This window comes from Maylandia zebra, linkage group LG11, assembly GCF_041146795.1.
Source record: "Maylandia zebra isolate NMK-2024a linkage group LG11, Mzebra_GT3a, whole genome shotgun sequence".
Classification (NCBI taxonomy): Eukaryota; Metazoa; Chordata; class Actinopteri; order Cichliformes; family Cichlidae; genus Maylandia; species Maylandia zebra.
In genome coordinates this window covers 24,618,926-24,640,605 of record NC_135177.1, presented here as the reverse complement: position 1 = coordinate 24,640,605, position 21,680 = coordinate 24,618,926, and the positions used below count along the sequence as shown (strand labels likewise).

At 39.8% G+C, this 21,680-nt stretch overlaps 1 protein-coding gene across 2 annotated transcripts; it reads right to left on the bottom strand.

The window, feature by feature from the left end:
• Positions 1-690: 690 nt before the first annotated feature.
• cops7a (COP9 constitutive photomorphogenic homolog subunit 7A) lies at positions 691-21,006 on the bottom strand. 2 transcript variants are annotated; one of them, XM_004550837.5, is made up of 8 exons: positions 20,860-21,006; positions 14,186-14,308; positions 9,775-9,850; positions 8,964-9,052; positions 7,936-8,138; positions 7,739-7,844; positions 2,609-2,770; positions 691-1,294 (listed from the first exon to the last, which is right to left on the bottom strand). In XM_004550837.5, the coding sequence occupies exons 2-8, from the start codon at positions 14,306-14,308 to the stop codon at positions 1,232-1,234; spliced, it is 822 nt and encodes a 273-aa protein (XP_004550894.1). In that variant the 5' UTR covers positions 20,860-21,006; the 3' UTR covers positions 691-1,231. The 2 variants fall into 2 exon arrangements, with proteins under 2 accessions (XP_004550894.1, XP_004550895.1); XM_004550838.5 differs by having other exon boundaries at positions 2,601-2,770; positions 20,860-21,005.
• Between the last annotated feature and the right edge of the window lie 674 nt (positions 21,007-21,680).

Genomic DNA, 21,680 nt, shown 5'->3' with positions numbered 1-21,680 from the left:
TCATCTCTCACTCGCAAACACCTCCAAAGGTGTGCAGCTGTTAGATTTCACAGATCCAATCTAGTAAAAAAATTGAACCGATGAAACTGAATCACACTGACTGAAATTAACACCACTATTTATAAAGGTGAGGAGAAAAGTGGCAGGAAGGAGGGAACGGAGAAAAACGGGAGGTTAAATGAAAAGGGCCTCACAATTTCCGTCTGCTGCCCTTTCTCCATTGCTGATGGTCAGCTAATTGCAACCATTACTGTCACACGGGACGATGAGCGGAGAATTTAGAGGAAACAGAATCAAAAGAGTGAGAGAAGGACAGAGCGGTGAAGATGAAGGCAATTTTGACTGCGTGATGGAGGTACAAGAAAGGGTGGCAGGCAATTTCAACAGGCAATTTTGACATTGAAATAGAAGCTCTGGGCAAAACATTCTCATATGAAATATGGATGCTCTTAGAGTTTCTGTGTGTGTGTGTGTCTGTGTATGTGTAGCCATGCTGGTAGTGCACAGGGGAAGCCTCAGCTCTATAATACATTAGTCTCTTTGGGGACATGCCCTAATTAATGGCTTGACCTCCTAACGGGTAGCCCCCTTCTGCGAGTTAACATTTAGCAGCGCACCCTCCGGAGTTAGACTCTGAAGCGCATTTAATAAAAGAAGTGACAGTGACATTAATGAGACAGTCGAGACAAGTACAGGGCTTCGTTTTATTTTCCAACAATTTATATTCAGATTTTTTTTCCTTTTTTACACGTCTCACCTCAGAAGCGAGCGAGAGAGACAAATAATACAAAGCAACATAGAATTAAACTAAACCAAGAGAACAATTTAGACCAAAAAAATGCACACACACACACACACACACACACACACAAACACACACACACTCGCGCATGCACACACACACACGCATACACAAACAAACAGGCGTCAAATACACTGATCCTGTTTCTGGTCAAAGGCAACTGACTCCTGCTGCAGACTGCTCTGTCTCCGTGTATTTACACAAACAGTCCGCCCGTTAACGACTGCAGGAGAGGATGTCACGCCTGCTTTATCCATCAGCTCCGTGTGTGGTTCTCAATCCGTCAGGGTGAGATTTGGTTAGAAGAAAAAGTTCCCGTGAAGCTCCCTGGTTGTTCTGTGGTAAATGAACTGTGATCACATTTTATTTATTTATTTAAATGTTTGTTTTTGTCAACACCGTGTGTGCCCGTTGATTAGTGAGTGTCCATCAGTGCCGCTGTCCCTTCGTCCTCAGTTGGACTTGGACCAGATCTTGCCGCTGCCTCGCAGCCTGGACAGAAAACAAATACAAAACTCAGCTGGTGTTTCTTTTTTTTATTTAAATAATTTGATGACTTACATGTTTACTTTCTGCTTGCTCTACTGAAGCAACAAATTACTGATGCAACCTGGGTGCAAAAGTATCTTTATGCTAAAATTCCCAACACCAGTATTTACAGTTTTGTTTTTTTCGCAGTGGCACTGATCACAGTGGATTTTCTTCTTCTGCATATTTCGGCAAAGAGCAGATTTCTAATAATAACAGCTGCAGTATCAGTCCCATCCTTTAAATAGCTTCATAAAGAAATGGTGTCAAAACTTGTTTTCATTTGAGGATTGAGGTTAAGCTATCATTAATTTGGATTTTAAAACACTGAGTGGATCTTCATTTGAATGATGTGTGGTGCTGAGTGATGGAAATTACAGGGCTCTATGCTTCGTCAAAATGTGACAGGCAGCCAGAAAATAATCACTGCTCTCTGTTTGACAAGAACAACATAAACAGCAGCCAAGCAAAGCATCTCGGCCGGTCACTGGAGGGGGGAAATGGTTCTTTCAGGAAGGAAACACGCGGGGCGTTTGTATATCCACTGACATTTTACAATCCAGGACAGATGTGAAATTAGCCACTGGTAATTAGGCCGGATGGAAGCAGAACAGAAAGAGAGTTCCTGATAGCGGGGTTATGGTACCGCTGCAAAACACTAATGTGCATCTGATAATAAAGCTACTTCATGCAGACACACGCTCTGCACAGACAAGCCACTTACAGCAGCAGCTGGCTTTTTACTGTTTATTAGAAAAATGGAAACACGGTGGTTCTCGGCTGAATTAACTTTTGCTCTCTACAAGAAACCCGGACTAATGGCTTTAATTTAGTGTTTGAAGTAGTCTTTATAGTTTCATGCTTATAAGTAGGGATATACGTATTTATGAAGCACCTTTCAAAAATCACAGTTACAAAGTGCTTCAAAGAACAAAAGGAGGTGCAGCGATAAAACAAACGTAATGGAAAAAACCTCCATATGAAGCTTTCTGTTCCAATTTTGTGACTTGTAAAAATGAATTTCTTATTTGGATGGGGGAGGGAAGAACCTCAACAACAGAAACTTCATTTAAAAGCGTACCAACCAATTTGAATAAAATGCGCTCAATCTGTAAAATATTTAGCCATGAAAACAATAAATGCAATTTCTATGCAAACTCCTGGTGGGTGCTTTTGTATAATAAAATAAATAAATATGAAAGCAGCTCACTCAAAATACTCTGCTGCCCGCTACGTGCAACCACTACAAACACAGCGGGACGCCACTCACCCTTTCACCTTTGAGCTCTTTTTGCCTGGTTGTCTCGGTTCCTGAGAGGAAGCGGGGTCTCGTGGCTCGGCGGGTTGGTCTGCGTCCTGATTGGAGGCGGCTCCAGCTGGAGCGGGGCCTGACGATGGAGACGCGGCGCTGGCCTTTAACGTCTTCTGTAGATTTGAGACCTGGTGGAGAAGTGAAGAGAGAGGGTAAAAACTGAAAATTAAAGGGACGAGCGTGGGTGTCCTCTTGTGTTAGTGACACCAGGAGGCCATGTCAAAAATATTTAGAACAACTGGTAACGTAAAACTCTTGTGTCTGGGCTGCTGTTGGTCCTTCAGCCTGCTGTGGAGAAGACAGCAGCCATAACAGACAAAGAACTTCTTTGTAGTGAAGTGAAACTGAGTTAAAAATGATTAAGACGGTCCACTGCGGCTGCTGTCTGTGTGTCTCGTGCTGATTGTTTGGTCTTTGATATTTTTCCCATCTTCTTTCCCCATTGCGCTGAACTCTGCTGTCCTGTTCAAGCCAAACTTTCAACCAATCAGCATTCTACCTACGTACAGCGTCACTGCTACATGTCTTTGTCGGCTGCACACCCAGAATGAAGAAAAGGATCTACACAAGCGGACAAACACACGTCAGGGAGCAGATCTTGTTTTTTTTGTGCATGTAAAAAGTTACAAAAACCAAACTCCACTCTAATTATCCTTTTATGGTCGCGTGCTGAATTTTGTAGGCTGGTGTACTGGCCGTGTTGGACACCAGAGTGTATGACCGTTTCTTTCTTTAGCGCCATTTCAATGATATAACAGTACAGGAGCTCAGAGATGGTCTGATTACAGAGTAGGAGATGCTGCAACAGCTTGAAAGCTTGCTTCCTACTTTAACTTCTTCTATTCCCATAACAGCACTGATGCTGAGAACATGCAAGTGACAACTGCATTGTGTCAGGTGCACCTGAACCAAGAAGTGTCAACGATCACAGGACTGTGGTGACATCACAGTTGACGCACAAAAAACAAATGCTTAATAACAGGTTTTTCTTCCTCAGAAAACGTGTAGCTGAAAAGTCTCTTTTGTAGTTGAGGATTTTTTTCTTCCTGTTACTTATCTACATCACTGTAGATAAGAATGAACAACTGCCTCGGTCCCACATTAGTCTAAAGGGCCATATACAAACGGAAGCATTCGAGGGCTGCCGCGGAGTCCAAGCCTCGACTGACCGATTTATCACCTATCTAATGTTCGCTGACGATAGCGCCATTTTTGCCGAAGACGACACCGAGGCAACTCACATCCTCTATGACATCGCCCGGCACTCCAAACTGTACGGCCTCAAGGTTAACGCTGAGAAGACCAAAGTCCTGACCACCGACGGCTCACCAACGATCATCCACCTTGATGGTGTGCAGATCAAACAAGTCCAACAATTTCAATATCTGGGGTCCCTCGTCGAGGAGAAGAAAGTGGCATCATCAGCGGAGATATGCTCCAGAATCGGGCAGGCGGCGGCAGCATTCGCTTCCCTGCGCTGGTGCGTCTGGAAGAAGAACAACATCTCATTGGCGACAAAGATCCGCCTTTACTGAACCCTGCCCATTCTACTTTACGGCGCAGAGACGTGGACAATGCTCAAACACGACCTGAGCAAGCTCAAAGTTTTCCAAATGCGTTGCCTTAGATGCATTCTCGGCGTTTCCCTTCGCGACCGTCATTCGAATGACACCATCCTCACCAGCTGCGGTAGCCAACCAACGATCGGCGACCTAATCCAGCGCCGCCGACTCCTTTGGTTTGGCCACATTTGTCGAATGGACCCGAGCCGCTACCCCCATGGCCTACTCTGGTTGACCCGCCCCACCGATTGGAGGGTGCATCGAAATGCACCAAAGAAGACATGGATGAAACAAATCCAGGATGATTTGAAGGCCCTTCGACTTGACCTCGAGCAGGCAAGAACCATCGCCTTAGATCGAAAAGCGTGGAAGATAATCGTTGGTCAAGCAAGAGAACCTGCGGCACCTACAGGAGCGTACTGGTTGCGCGGCAGACCACCGCCGCTGGTCGCCCGCTAAGGACAAGAAGATATACAAATGGATGTGATGGTGAGAGGCAATGGACAGTGAGTTCTTAGGCCTGACCAGGAGGTACCAAACCCCTCTCCTACGACAACCTATGACAGGCTCCAGTTCTCCCGACTCTTCAAGTGGGACAGGTGGAGAGAACCAAATTCAGAGACTTGTAGAGATGACTGCCGAAATGACCGCAACACAAGATGCTCATTTATCCTGAACCAGAACCTGTAACATCCACTAGCAACCAGCTGTAAACAATGGGATTCAGAGCGATTCAGCTGATAAATCAATCACTTTAAATTCGGGGAGAGGTTATCTGTGTCTTCTAAGGTAATGAAGAGCCCGTGGATGACTTCTGGAGGGAACAGCCTGCATTTAGAAGCTTTAAAGTAGATTTTGTATCAAAGGAAACTTATAAAAGCTTTTATGTTCCACTGATTGTAATAAGTTACCTTTAAATATCCACTCCTTGCCATCTTTTCACTTCTTCAAACATGCTTTGCTTTGTCACCTCAAACCAGATTACTTATGCTTTCAGTAATTCAATCAGTTTTCTTCATCTCTTCTTTTAGTGGAGTGATTTATTGGATGATTTGTTTTCTATAAGGTTGCAATTTGTTTTCTTGTTTCTTCTTTTCTTTGTTGTGCTATTTTATTATGTTTCTTCTTCTGCACTTAAATATAAAATGTTACATCTCGAGCAGTTTAACCGCATGTAATAATTGTCAGCACAGTGCACGGCAAATGTGGCTAACACTGCAGTGTTGTTTACTTCTTCTGTTACTCTCTCTGCTTCCATAAACTGTATTTTAAAAGAGCCGAGTTCCCAATAAAGCAGTTCTCATTTACATACCTCTATTTTTCTCTTGTCAGACAACAGGACAAGCATGAAATAGTGACACAAACACGTCCCATTATACTGATGTTAAGCAGCCTTAACTGACAAGCCATTATCCGAGCTGCTGCACTGCTAAATCCTGATTTTATAACGACAATGATGTAACAAAACCACAATTCAGAAAAGTTAACGGCAATGTATAAGCTGCGATATTGTCCATATTTACATGTTAATCTCTCAGAGGAATGCGTTTAGTTAATCTTATGAAAACGCTGTTAACTTAAGCAGTCCGAGTCCACTCATGTGAACTGCAGGTAGAAGCAAGTTAAATTTAGGATGTTTTAAGACCTTTTCAAGAGAAAAAAAAAAAGAGACCAAGCATGGAAAGAGAATACACATTCATTCATTTTTGGCACGTTATCCATGGTTGTCTGTCTCTATGTGTTGACCCTGTGACAGACATCCTGTGGTGACCTGTCCAGGTCGTTCCTCGCCTCTTGCCCCGTGACAGCTGGGATAGGCTCCAGCGCCCCTCATAACCCTGATGGTGTCAACGGGAATAGAGATTATTCCCACTGCCACCGATACATACAGGGTGTATGAGAAAGAATTATCGTGGTTTATTTATCGTATTGACGCATGCTGTGAGTCCAGAGGGGCAACACATCGAACACTTGTGAACATTGTTTATATTTTGTATGTAAAGCTTTTATCAAACTAATTTTCCTATCGTTGCATGAACTGTTTTCTATAGATATAAGAACAGCCTCATATAAAGCAGCCACATCTAAATATGCAGCAGTGGCAGAAACAGTGGTGTTGTCTCATCCATACTAAAGTCAACACTTTCAAAGGTCATCTTATAGTTAAAGTACACTGAGAACACTTTCACTTTAAGAACACTTTGAGGGCTTGATGCAGCTTAACTCTTTGTGAGCAAACGAACGCTTGTAAAAGGGTACGTCTGTGCCAAGAGAGCGGCTCGCTGGCACGACGAAAGCGAAGAAATGTTGATTTGGTAAGTAATTCCTAATTGGGGAGACTGGCCAGGTTTCAGAGTATGGACAGATGTGAAAGGGGAGTGGCAAATGTCACCCAGCGGGTCAACAGAAGGTCAAAAATTCAATCCCGGGCTCTTCCATTTCACCTGTTGAAGTGTCCTTGGACAAGACACTAAAGCCCAGACTGCCACATACAGTCAGATGATGTGTTTTATGATTAGAAAGCTCTCAAAGCCTCTGCTGCTTGAATGTAGTTTTAATGTAAAAGGGATTTGAGTGCTCAGATGGAGTAAAGGAGTACTATGTTATTATTGGTCCATTTACATATGACACATGTACAGTTTGTTTAGTGAACATGTAAAACTATTCTAGTTACCCCCAATGAGTCTGCAAATATCTGTAAGTCTACATTAAAACAACAGTGAGGTACCTACATGAATACAAAAACATGTTTGCGTAGCTGCATCTGTTCCTGTTCACACTGCCCATGAATGCCTTTGAAAGTCCCCTCTCACTTTTCCATGCAAATTTGCAGTGAAAAGTTTACGTGAGGCTTCGGCCCCTTTTCCACAGACAGGACTTTAACCTTGCTGAGCTGCTCTCTTGCACGGAGAGGGAGTTTTGTACTAAGACAGCTTTAACCTTGGAAGATGCCCACTTGATTTGTCAAGCTCGAGCTAGTTGGAGCAATCACACATCATCAGTGAATTTACTGTCTAAATCTGGCATGAATACTAATAATAGAGGGGTGTGTCAGTGCCTGTGTGACTGACAGCATCTAGCAGGCTGCCTGAGTGTTGATGAAGGGAACATGAGAAAAGTAAACAAACTTGCACCGTGGCTTCATGTCAGTCAATTTAATGCAAATCTCGAAAAAATGTAAAATAAAAATGCATTCATTATCTTTTCTATTTTTTAACCCCACCAAGCAATTCACAGAGCTGCGCTAACAGAGAATAAAAATGTTTAGTTTAACATCAGCTGGACATTTAAGGGACTGCAGGTTTTTACTGACACAAAGTGCATTAGAAAAGAAATCACTTTAAATGGCTGTTATGAAATTGTTAATCGCATTCCCACTGATTACAGACTGATTACAGAAATGAGGTTGCAAATAACGAAATATGCAGTCAGGGTGAAACTAGAATACCACAAATGGCTGGTAGGGAAAAAAGGGGAGATAGTAGCCAAGCGGAAAAGAGACAGAACTGAAGACTGAAGGGAGGAAGGACTTACTTCTGTTTCCACTTGGACTTTGACCTTTAACTGGCTCTCTCTGTATTGGTTTGCCCTCGAGACTTGCTCCTCAATACCACACAGAACTGCCTCACAACCTGCACACCTGAGAGAGAACAAAAGCACGGAGTAAGAAAAACAGATAATTGAGACATAAATCTAAAGTGTGTCCACAGACACTTAGAGGTGATACTGACCACTCCTGCAGCGTGTTGATTATGTTTGGCAGCTCATTAGGGCCGAGGTCGCGACCCACGCTGCAGTCTACCTCCACCTGCTGGTTCCTCTGATCCAGTTTCCCCTGGATGATGTCGCAGTAAACAGCTTCAATCAGCAGGTCCTCGAGTTCCCGCACGTTCTTCAAATCGAGCTGTTGCAGGAGCAGCGAGTACGGCAGGCACTGAGGGGAAAATAAAGAGAAGAGGAAAGTCTAGGTAAGCAGGCAGCTAATTTGATTCCACTTCAGTGCTCTGATGGAAAATGACTAAAAAAAAATGTTACAGTGAAAACGCTCATTTGTGTAAATGTCACTGCCAGAGGAAGATGAAAGGAGCTTAAAACTTTACAATCCTTCACTGGGCAATTAGTGAGTTCAAACCCACATGTAGGGAGAGCGGTGACACATTAAGGAGAAAAACAAGGGGGCAGGAGTGAAAAGAGGGATGTTAACGGACACAGATATTAAGTTAGAGGAGGAAGAAAAAAAAAAGACAGCACTGGTGAGAATAATGAATCTATTATTTATCAGGAGCAGAGAAAAGAAAAGGGCACAAGGAGAGGTGCAGGACAGTGGAGAGATGCTGTAACAAACCACATAAGATGAATACTTTATCGTGGACATGGAGTGCTGGCACTGAAATTTCAAATGACACGAAGGGTACAAGTTGTGCTGGTAACTTTTCTTGAGAAATTAAGAGGCTCGTCTGTTGTTTTCCTCCAAATTTAGCTGATATATTTACAGCCACAAGCTTAGGATCACAGCCAACCTCACACGAGTGTTAAAAAGAAAAAGAGAAAAAAAAAATCTGATTATGAGCCCGAGGAAAATAGCAAAGCCATCTAAAAGCAGAAATGCCCACATATCATTTATATCAGGGCTTGCTTTATGACGCCTGCAGCAAATTTATTTTCTAAGATTGAGACAAAGAAAACAAAAATCAATACAACACCACAGCTCATCTGCACTTTTATGTAAAACCTGGACGAGAGAATAATGGACCTGTACCTTGAGGTTGGAAGCCAAGCTGATGATTGACAGATGACGGAGTTTGTTTCTCTGTGCCGGGGTCAGCTCGGGAAGTGAGGCTGCTCTCTCTGCAGCAGCAGACGAGAATAATAATACACAAAAAAACAAATAGAAACACAATGGGAAACATTTACCAGAACAGTGTGTAAGTGTTACTTTACAGAGGGTCAAACAGCCACACATAATAGAAGCAAAACTTATTACTATGAGGTGTAATGTAACACAGCAAGGTGAAGGTGAGTGTGGAGCTGTTTAAGCAGTCAGAGAACAGAGTCGGGAGGAAGTCCATTTCCTGCAACTGTGCCTCCTGCTGACTCGCTACCCTGGTGACAGGACTCACGCCCCCTGAGACGGCAGCTCTGACAGCTCCTCTAAGGGATCCACTACACAGCTCTATGAAAGTAAATGTGCTCCCTGACGGCAAGTCTCAAAAGGGAAAGAACAATAAAGTAGGCTACAATCTTTTTTTCCAGGCTATTGGTTGATCCTCAGTACATAATTAGTCATAATTAGGATTCCACTTCTACTTGAAGCTTCCTGGTGTGTTACGCAGAAAGCAATTTAAGTTGGAAAAGATTTGTTTACAGTCTGTTTGTGACACAGACAATCATCAGTCTAAATAGGCTCCAGCAATTTTTATCCATGAACCACCTGCCTGCAGCATTTCAGGTGAGGGTGTTTAAAGCCTCTGTGTCAAGGTGCCTGCCTTGAAGCAAAGAAATACGGCTCATAATAAAAGAGTTGCAGGGCCACCCTATTACTTATTTACATTGTGCTGCCGCTGCAATACCTTTGTAGTCGCAGTAGGTTCCATAGGCAAAGAGGTTCAGGAGCTGGTACACCGGTGCATGAGGACCATTCTCCAGCTGTGGTTTGGAGAGAAGATGAAAGAGAAAATGATGTGGCAGAATATTGTAAGTAATGAGACTCTCTACGTAAGAGCTATTCAACGGCATTTTATCCATGGACAGAGCAGAGGTGTTTCTGTGAGTCAGTAAAAAAGAAAGAAACACAAAAAAAGACCTGACGGGTATATTCAAATGTGTTAGGACTATTCTGCATTCATACCAGGCTCCAAAATCCATCTCTGGTGATCTGTGGGTCATTCCATCTCAGTTTATAATAAAAAAAAGAAGTTCCCACATGACAGTTTCACAGTTTTGCCTGAAAAGATTCCAGGTAAAGATGCACTATTTAGCAGGAATTATGCTGGATTTCAGCTCCCTAGTGACATTAATTTTTGCAGAAAAAATACTTTAAGTTATGAAAGGTTTTAGATGTTTTATAGCATAATTTTTGAGCGGCAACTTTAAAATTCTAGAAAATTACTTGAGCTGTGTCCTTCAAATATTTCAGAGTAAATATCTGGTGCTGACTCTCTGACTCTCAGGAGTGAAGCTCAGGTTAACAAAGAATGATGGATGTTTGAAGCATCATAAATATTTGGATGCCTAATCGCTTTCAATTTGGAGTCCTGAAGAAACTGCAAGTTCACGTAGGGATAAGTAGAGGCTTATATTTTCTTTATAGCTTCTCATATACAAGACACAAAATATTCTTTAAATCAGTCCAGATCAGCTGAATAGTTTCACTGATATTCAAGCTTGAATATGGAAAACAAAACCACATTTTCATTCAACTTCACTGTGATATTTCCCAGGTATGACCCGATGTACCAAATCTAAATTACCTTTTTTGAAAGAGGACATTTCTGCTAATAACATATCAAAATTTGTCCCAGTATGAATTTTGAAATACTCATCTTTATGTATGGCAGTTGAGGATTATAATAAATTCAAATATTTCTAAAATTTACTGGATCTAAGACAAAGGGCCTAAATTTCACCCGCTGCCTTTCATTTTTAATAGCCGAGATAACATTTGAGAGATTGTCCTTATCAGATTATTGGCTACAGAGATACTCGGGCTTCAAAAGTGCATTTTAACATTCTTATTTAAGTATTTCCAAGATATAATTTTCAATCACTTGATCATAAAGTCTCAGTAATTCAGCTAATGACATTTTTTTTCAAAGAAATTATAAATACTACACCAACAGCATTTAATTCATTTGAAGAAATATAATATAACACCACATGCATTCACATGCATGAATTCTGCTACCTGTATAGCTTGCATCGTCAACGTTAATGAAACAAGTTATCTTCAATAGCAGAATGTAACTAAAAGTTGAATTCCTTCATGGAAGTCTCAGCCTTTTTATGTCATCCTCCTTAATTACATATCTGCATCCAGTGTACCAGGAACTCCTGCCTGTAATCATGTGCTTATGGTACTGAGCACACATCCTCTCTTCTTGGCTAGAAAAAAAACTTCCTGCTGGGCCCTGAAGGTGCATAAATTAAATTAAAACATGTTGCTCGGCTTCTGAAACAATCTTTGGCTCCCGTACATAAATTTAAGAGTGTCAAAAAAAAAAAAAAGAAAACACCTCATACTGAGAAAATGAGACAGAAAACCATCACAAATTTTGATATATTATTAACAGAAACCTTCTCTTTCTAAAAAAGGTAATTTGGATTTTGGTACATGGAGGCATACCTGGGGAATGTCACACTGAAGTTGGATGAAAATGTGTTTTTTTTCCCTCTCCACCTATACTGAAGCTTGAACATCAGTGAAACCATTCACCCGATCTTTTAAAGAATATTATATGCCTTGTGTATGAGAAGCTATAAACAAATTATCAGCCCTCTACTCTCCCCTTCCAGAATTTGTAGTTTCTACAAGCCTTCAAATCTGCTGTCAGAGATTAGACATCCAAGTATTTATGACACTTCAAGCTGCCATCATTCTATGTTAATTTAAGCTACACCCCCGACAGTCCATATTAATATCGTCATGGTACCAGATATTTCCTCTGAAAAATCTAGCTCAAGTAATTTTCTAGATAAATGAACTTTAAAATATCCCCTCAAAAAAAGATGCCAGAAAAACGTCTGACAGCAGGGACCTGAAATTTAGCATAATTCCTATTAAGAGACTATCTTTGCCCTGGCAAATCTGAGATGGTCAGGTGGGAGGCATATGATGAACTGACACAGAATGACCCCCGTCTAATATTTCCTGGTCCTTAACATTTAAATAGTAATCACATCCATCCATTTCCTCACCAGGGTTTTTTCTTGGCTCAGAGTTGGCCTTAGGCGGGTGACTACACACAGCATGATAAGGAAGATCGCCTGGTACAGTTACCTTATACCTTATGTGGCCATTTAATAAACAAATGTGTCAATTATATTTTAATTAATAAAAACCTGGCTAAAACATGCATGTTAAACAGTCGGGTACTAACATAGTGCTTTTCTACTAAATCTGATCACTCTTTGCTACTCCAAGCCTCATCCACCTGAAACACACACATTCATACAAGTGCTTTCATCGTTCACACACTTACACTCTGATGGATGAGGGCAACTCTGCAGTCAGTTTCTTGCCCAAGGATACTTTGACAGGCAGGTTAAAGGAGACAGGGATCGAACCACTAGCAATTAGCAGACAACCTGCGCTACCTCCTGATGCACAGCTTCCCCATGGTTTAAAAAAAATATTTTAATATAACTTTTAAAAAAAAAAAAGAAAGAGGGCAGGTGAAATTCTTCTTTGCTAATGTCCAGCTGCTCTATTGCAGAAATCCTATTCCATTTCAAACCATTTTCCCTGTCCTTATAAATAACTGGAGTCCATCTATTAAATTTAACAGAAATTATAGGGGGGAAAGGAATGACCGCAGTGGCCCTTCGTCTGACTTCTGTAATTGCCTACGTCGATTTGAGTGTTGTGCATGTCTGGAAAGTAGCTAAGAGGAAAGGAAAATATTCACTGCTGTTAAAAATACAAATATTGTCTGATGAAAAGAGAACACTTGTCTTTGTCCTGCCAGAGGAAAATCACAATAGAACTGAATAAACTCACACAGGATGTTTGGAATAGATTATTGTGTAAATAGATGCACAGTTAAAAAACAGTGAGGGGAAAAAACACAGAGGTAAATATTTGTGTAGGCTGTTGTATTGTTGCTCTTCTGTCTAAACTGACTCCAAACCGACATTTTTAATTTCCTGTGGTATTTATCACTTTGTCTGAACTGTTCAGAAATCTCAACTTTAGCTTTTTTCTCTTGTCTTTTTATTGCAATCTGTTAGTTAAAATGTCCTCTGCTATATTTCTTTAGGACTGCTTGTCTTCATTTTTTTTTCACCTTGGTATGGTTCTTTATTAAATAAGGACAAATGCAATTTATCTGTTTAGCTCCTAAAAAAGGGTGTCTCAAATCCTTAGCAAATATTCCCGCTGGTCTGGCTTTTTCTCCATCCTTTTCACGGCTTAACTTAAGTAATGGATGAATGTTTCTGCTAAATCACACTCTCCTTTAAAAGCAGCATTTCGCTTCAAAAACAGGGTATTAGCTGTGTGTATGTAACGTGTTATCCTGCACTTTATGGTGCCTTCAGGAGCTCGATGCTTATTATGTGTTGTTGTGTTGATCGGAGGGTGAGTTCTGATTTCAGTCACTGGAACATAACTGTGGTGTTTTTCCACTTGCACGGATGGCAAATGTGATTCAGTTTGTAAACACTTGCAATCATACTACACACAAGCTGTGCAGCCACTGGTTTGGCTGATCAGCTTCTTCTTGTATTCATTAAAGGACATTTTTGTAATTTCCCTCTGCAGTTTTTAACTTAAACTCTCACCACCAGGGGGCAGCATTAAGACAGGAAGGTCTGCCATTTACCTGGCCAAAACTGTAAATAAGACTGTGCTTAATCATTTTCTGGTTAAGTGATTAAGCTTAAAGGTTATAGTGACTTACTGCATAATCTTGTGGGACCAGCTTGGCTCTAGTTCATCTTCAGTTTATATATCTTCAGGAAATTGACTTGTTAAGTATGACATCATTATCACTTCAGGATCCAAAAGCTCCTTCAGGTCCAAAAAGCAAACAAGCACTGAGGCACCACTGAGTTAAAAATGGTGCAAATTCTTTCAGCTCCAATAAAATTATCAGTGTGGTTGTTCTCTGTGGTGTTGTTGGTATCTTTAGTTAGTTTTGGAAGAATTTATTGATGGTGCATTTAAACACAAGACTTAACTAATAATGATTTTCATTCATGCCAGGACTGACAATATCCCAAAGGGCAGAGTGTGTGGATAAAGCGTGAGGAAAGAGCATTTACCTCTCTGACATTAGGCAGCTCCAAGATGTCAGAGAAAACATAGAGGCCTGGGGTCTCCAGCAGAGAGCTGACAGCCTGGGCCAGTGCTGAGCCTGACAGAGACAGGAGCTGCTCCACCTCCATCTGATGCCGGGAGGACACAGGTACCAGAAACACAGTTAGCAGGTTAGACGAGACAAGGATACTACAGAGACAAGGATGAGCTGCAGAGCAATCACGATAAGAATCAAAGAGATATCCTCTCTTATTGCCTTAGCTCTGCCACTTTATTAAAGCCCTCTGGGGACATCATATCAAAATCTTTGAAAAACACAAGAACAAGAACTACAATGGTCTATTAATGAAGCCTCAGACCCCACAGCATCTGCGTGCAATGCCATGCCCTTGTCAAACCTTGCAGCCACTCGTCACTTGTTGAAAATATATCTATATAAATGAACAATACTCACTCTAATTTAATGTCCAACAGCCAAGGGCTCTTGACCAAAGCACTTAACCCTCAAACTGCCTGGAGAGCTCAGACACTGAAAGAGCAGCTTAACTGGGCAGTACCAAAGCAGGCAACAAGTGAAACGAATGTGAAGCAGGGCATGTATATTCATCAGCCCACTCCCTCAATAGAAATACGATGCAAATGCACTTTGGGCTGAAGGCAGCACCAGAATAATTACCTAAGTACTGACATGAATCTATCTGCGCCTCAAGCAGACACTTAAAATCTGGAAAGAAAACAAACAACCTAATAAACATCCAGGACCATACCCCGATCTAACCCGTCATATTTAATGTTTTCTTTACATTCTTTAGTTATAAAAATCTAAATGTATGCCAGTTTGATCCCACTTCCTCCTGATTCAAATGAGCCTCAACTGAGCAACTGGTGGGATATTTTAAGATCTTAATCCCAGTAGACACATCCTGGGACACAAGGGAAGTTGGTATTACAGATGCATGATTAAATTATTGCAGTTGCATCATACTGGCATCATTACCTTAGGCCACTTCCTAAAATTTATGCAACAGTGTCTGGATACCCATTGTGGTGCTAATACTACTCTGCCTGCTTCTGCTGATGGCACCAATATAGTATCTTATCCCCATAAATTGGACACATTTAGATGCACATTTTCTGTATGTCGCCCCATCGCATCATCATTGAGGAGGTCCAAAGTGCACATTCCCAGATGAGCTGAAAAGGTGAGTGGACATGTGATTTAATCAAACAAGTTAACCTACACCGTGCTAAAGAAACACCGCCTCTCGTACTTTCAGGGCTTTCTAAAAGTCAAATCAAGCTCGAAGTGTGAGGCTGAACTGGATCCATCTGTATACCTCAACTGAATTTAAAAGATGGCCAAAACTGGCTGCATATCAGTGAGAGGTGGCATGAGGAATTTGTTGATCTGCTCAATATGAGAGATGCAGCTGTCCAGACACAAGATACTGTGATATAATAAACATGAATAAAACAGAAAAAACCCCACTGTCATTCATGAATAGATTTAAATGGACAGACAGCTGCAAATTAAGATACGTGGTTTTAACAAAGACCTTAGGTAATGCCTGTATTATTCTTTTTAACAACGTATCCTTAATTTTGCCTATTCATTTACTTTAATTGTGTATTAATGTTAATACAATGTCCCTGTCCTACCATATTCAGGCATTACAAGTCCTACTCAAAACATTCAGTTCTTTAGCTATTGTTATTGCTGAGAGGAGCTCTATATTTGGACAGCTAGAAAATCAAAGTGACTAAGACAGTTTATTAAATAATAAAAAGTCTATACTGCAAGCATAAGAAATACAAAATTGAATTTTGGAGCTGCAAGCTTCCACTGTTTTCTAATACCCCGAACTCACTAAACAGCTCCCTGTGCTATAGACTTTGCATCGCAACCAAGACACATGCTGAAGGTCACTGCAAACCACTGCTAAGGCTTGAGTTTTTGTTTTGACACTTCACATAGTCAGCTTCTTATTAAATGCTGAGGCAAACTGAGCCATAAAAACACAGAGGTTACAGCCTGTGCAAATACTAAAAACCTAAAACAAAGAACAGAAGCTTAAATCATTTTAAAGCTACTTAAAGGAAAATAACTGATGAGATGTTTGGTTCTAGATTAACTAAGACCATATGGACAGAGGACAGAAATTATCACGATGTGACAATAAAGTTGCTTGTTTTGGTTAGGTGGGGTTTGTGTCCTCTTTACCTTTCTGCAGGCAACTTTGGGAGCTGCATATGTTTTATGTTTGACTGCTGTCTAGACCAGGGTCACTGCATATAAACACATTGATTTGTGTCATATTAACAGCATTTTTGAGCCCTCATAATCTCTTAAGTACAGGAGGAGCTGTAGCATGAAATTTTCTGGGCTGAAAAACAAATTTAACATCGAGTGAAGAACTGCAACCAAATTAACTTTACACCCACTCCAAGTGTCACCATCTAAGGCTAAAATCAATTTTTTGTTTAGCACAGTTTCTTCTGTAACCAACTTTGAGGATCATCATGGGATATATCACTGTTCAAATAACTAAACTGTATCAATGTAATGTCTATCACATAGAATAACAGAAACAAACACTGGTACCCAGAAAGAAACTTCAGGAAGTGCATTTTGGATAAACTCTCAAGGGTTATACCACTGTGTAAGCTATCTGGCTGGTGAAAACAAGCTATGAAAGCTATATACCTACATTTTGGTACCAGATTCATTTTTAGATGCTACTCAAACTACATGCTTTATGTCAGTGCAAATTTTCACCCACTGAGGGCTTGAAAAAAAGACTTTTTCATAGTGTGAAGGTAAATTTAGCATATGTTCTTAGAATATTGAATGGTCATTAATAAAAAAGAATCTGTTTATTCGGAGAGGCTCAGGTGGGAGACACTCACTGAATTTATCGTTGAATGACCCACCAACCTGATTAGCATGTTTGCTGTTTCTCAATGCTAATGTTTTCTTTCTACCCTTTCCCCAACCAGTAGAGACAGATGGCAGCCCTCACTGAACCAGTCTGGTTCTCTCTGAGGTTTCTTCCTGCTAATAAGACCCCCTACTGTGCTTGCTCAAATGAAAATTGTTGTGCTTTACTTTAAACTACCGTATTTTCCGCACTATAAGGCGCACTTAAAATCCTTTAACTTTCTCAAAAATTGACAGTGCGCCTTATGTATGAATTCTGGTTGTGCTTACGGACCTCGAACCGATTTTATGTGGTACACAGTGCTCAAAAATCTGTCAAAAAATGTTTTAGAATGACTTAAGCTACGAAGCCGCACAGCTTGATGGATTGTTGGAGCATTATGGCTACCATAGTCAGGAGCCTCGCAGAGTAATCTGGGTACAAAACTCCGTCCGCATCAGGTCCCAAAGTCAGACGAACACTGCCGCATCACCGAGAGTTATAAACTGTCTAAATTCTTTCCTCTGTAATAAAATGATCAGTGTTGTTGCTTTACCGGGTGTAACAGTTAAGTTTAACATCCAGGCATCCATGAAAACAGAATTTATTACATTTAACGGAGTTAGAAATTATCAGGAAGTTAGCTCGCTAGTTTCCACCTAAACAAGATATACCATGTTCTGACAGAGAGATTTCTGAAAAAATTAAAATGTACAGCTCTGCTATCACTTCCAACATAAGTGAAGACAGAAAACTAAACAGCAGTGACGTTTGTAGCGTTACTGAAGTTGGGCTAGATGGTATATAATGATGTGCTACATGATCGCTAGCGGCACAGCTATGCTAGCATAACATAAATAGTAAAGCTGGAATGCTAACGCTTGTTTCGCTTAATGCGCCTTATAATCCGGTGCGCCTATGTATGGAAGCAGACCCGTTCATCGACAGTGCACCTTATAATCCAGTGCGTCTTATGGTCCGAAAAATATGGTAGTTACTATTCTGAAATCCCCTGAGATTACTTGTGTTATAATTTTAGTAAGTAAGTAAGTAAACTTTATTTATTAAGTGCTTTTCGCAGACAGGCAATCACAAAGCGCTGTACACAAATATTAAAATATTAAAATAAACAATAAAATCAATAGACATTATATACAATGTAAAAGATCAAATGTAAATAATGTAAAAAAAATAAAATAAAATAAAATATGTAGATCAACAAAAGGCTTGTTTGAACAGAAGAGTTTTTAACTGTTTTTTAAAAACAGTTAAAAACAGTTTTGTAGCATTTTAAGTATCATCTACGTATCAAATCTGTGAGAGTTAAAACACTAGTAGACTATTTAGAAGTAAGGCCATAACTATTAGTCTGTCAATTGGCTTCATTTGTTCGGAATATGAAAATTAAAGATTAACCAACTGTGGAATTATGGGCCCATATTGGTGGTAATTATCATTATTATCTCATTTTGAATTTGATAGTAGCAACACGTCTCAAAAAAGTTCTTCTTTTTCATAGTGTTCCAAATGTTTTCAGTCAGCAAAAGAGCTGGATTGCAGGCAGTCCAGTTCAGCACCCGGACCAGGAAGTCACGCTGTTTTCATAGCAGCGGTATGCAGTTTCACATTGTCTTACTGATTTATGGAAGGACTTTTTTGAAGAAAAAAAAAAAAAGCCAGATAATCCCTCTCCTCTTTAGTCAAGAGGATACAGTGTCCACGTTTTGCAAAAAGAATTTCAATTCATATGACCTCAGAACAGTTTTCTATTTGCCTCAGTCCCTTTTCAATGAGCTGTGACCCAGAGAAGATGAGGTTTCTGGATCATGTTCACATATGGATTATTATTTGCATAATAGAGCTTTAATCTGCATTTGTGGATGTGATGTTGAAGTGTGTTAAAAGACAGTAATATCAACAAGTGTTCCTGAACCCATGCAGTGATTTTCAGAATAACATAATCCTGTCTGTTTTTAATGCAGTGTTGCTTGAGGGGCTAAATTGCAATGGCATCCAATAGTGATTGTCGACATTGTCCCTTGGGCACTTTGAATCATTTAATATTGTTGTGGACTGCAGATGATGAGATACTCAAAGTCTTAACAACTTTATTATCGAGGTACATTACTCCGAAACTATTCTCCAATTTGTAGATGCAGTTTTTGTTTTTTGGCAACAGATCATGTTACTGACTTTTTGCCAATTAATCCAATTAGTTACAAAATGTTCCTCCATCTGTTTCTTCTTCATACTGCTTACTTTTTTAACCTTTAATTGCTCCCAAACCAAATTTATGGAAACATGTTTCTGACATGAAATTAAAAATGAACGGATATTTTTCATAAAACAGTGTCTCCATGTGAATAAAATCTGGGTTTGTGAGATTTTAAAATCATTCCATTCTGTTTTTAGTCACATTTTACACAATGTTGGAAGTGAGTTTGTGCTTGCCAATACACTGATATTCCCTTAATAAGGCTAATACTAGCGCTTACTAATATTCACTTCATGTTTATCAGTGTACCCTTGAGAAACTGTCGTTCACACTCTACCAGAGATAAGGGTGACACCTTCAAATAGCTTGTTTAGTCAAACGAGCAGTGTACCCCACAAATTATATTTAAAGTGTTATAAATACCTCTGGGAACTAAACCATTTTTGTCATGTTTGTTTTATGGATATATTTAAATTGACTGTTCTGCATGAAAAAGGAGCACAAATACATTTTAGCACTAATTGACATTCATAAATAAGAGCCTTCTTTGCTGACAGTTTTCGGTCAAAGTCACAAATAAATCTGCAACTTTTCAGGTCATTAATACAATACTGTTTGAATCAACTTGTGTGCATAAAGTTTGCATTTAAATATGAAACTACTTCAAGCAAAGTTCCTTCACCACTTGGAAGCCACCTTGAAACCTATCCGTGCGTATATTTCCAAGCATTATCTATAATTATTTGTAATTTAATTGTTCAGCAGCACAAAAGCTGCATCTACAGAGCAAGCAGTCAACCTGACTGCTTTAAAATGGCAGACTTTGCCCAGAAATTGGGTCTTTAAAAAATTATTGTTTCCTTGCTTGAAGTTTTACTTCTATCACCATGTTAATTTTGTTACATTCTTTGTTAAAATTAAATTAATATTCGTCTTTCAAGTCTAAAGCAGTAAACAGAAACGTCTCTGTCATTCTGTACTGATTCAAGATCTCAATTTTAAACTTGTTAATATTAAATAACAATAACAACAACAACAACAATAATAATAATAATAATAATAATAATGATGATGATGATGATGATGATGATCTATTTATTCAAACAAAAATCAACCAAAACATAAAGTGGCGCTTACAGAGACTTAAAGGGTCATGTGTTGTCCTGAAGTAAGTAGTTAAATTTAGGGTGCACTGATATTAAGCTTATATGCTTACCCGGGGCGAAACATCAAATCAGCTGTCAGACAAAGTGCTAAAGATACACATTATAACTGTAGTTTTGGGTAGCTGCCCGACTTTAAGCTCACTGTTTACGTAAACATTACCTATTATTCAAGCTCAATGTGTCATGCTAGCTCGGCTGCTAGCGGCTAATTAGCCGCCGACAGGCTTCATCTAACCGCTGACTTCAGGCCTCAGTCCATTTTAAGGCTTTATATTGACTTCAAACATGCCACCATCGTATTCAGATAGCCAATAAACTACATATGCATTGAAATATTAAAACAAAAATGGTAAAACGCGGATTAGCGTGTTAAAATTTACCTTGTTGTGTTGGTTTCTGGCAGACAGTTTCCCTTTCGAGCGCTCAGTTCCGCTACAACAAAGTGACGTAATCCGTGATTGGACAGCCGCTCAAAGCAGGCGGGACAAAGCCAGCTGTCAATCACGATTTGTTACAGCGGATTAGAGAGGAGAGCACCACTTAGCGGCGACTGGGTATACTCCACGCAAATGTTAGCGGACTGTACCGAGTGTCAATGTTCTCATGAACAGCAGTCAGTGATGAAATGCTTCTTCCTGCTAAACACAAAGCCAAATAAAACAGTTAGCATGCTTTCAACTTAGGAACATAAATATGAAAAAAAGGCCTCAACTGTTTATTATCTTCAATAACCTTTACTAATATTTATTTTCTCTTTAATATTACTCTACATCTCCCAAAGTCTATGTATGTATTTCAGAGGGAAACTCAAGACAAGCATGATATCTTTATCTTCTTATTTTGGCTGCTCCCTTTAGGGATCGCTACAGTGGATCATCTGCTAGCTCCTAGCATCCTCCTCTATTAGAATAGAATAGAATAGAATTCAACTTTATTGTCATTGCACATGCACAGGTACAGGGCAACGAAATGCAGTTTGCATCCATCCAGAAGTGCTTTAGTGATATAGATATATTACAATATATATTAGCAATAATATAGATATGTGAGTATATTACAGAAATTGGTCTATTATGGTATGTTATAATGTACACGGTATGAAGTATGTTGTGAATATTCTATAACTATAAGTATGTACAGGCTGTAGTGAGTACAAGCTATGTACAGGCTATGAACAGGATATAAATATGAAAAACTATAC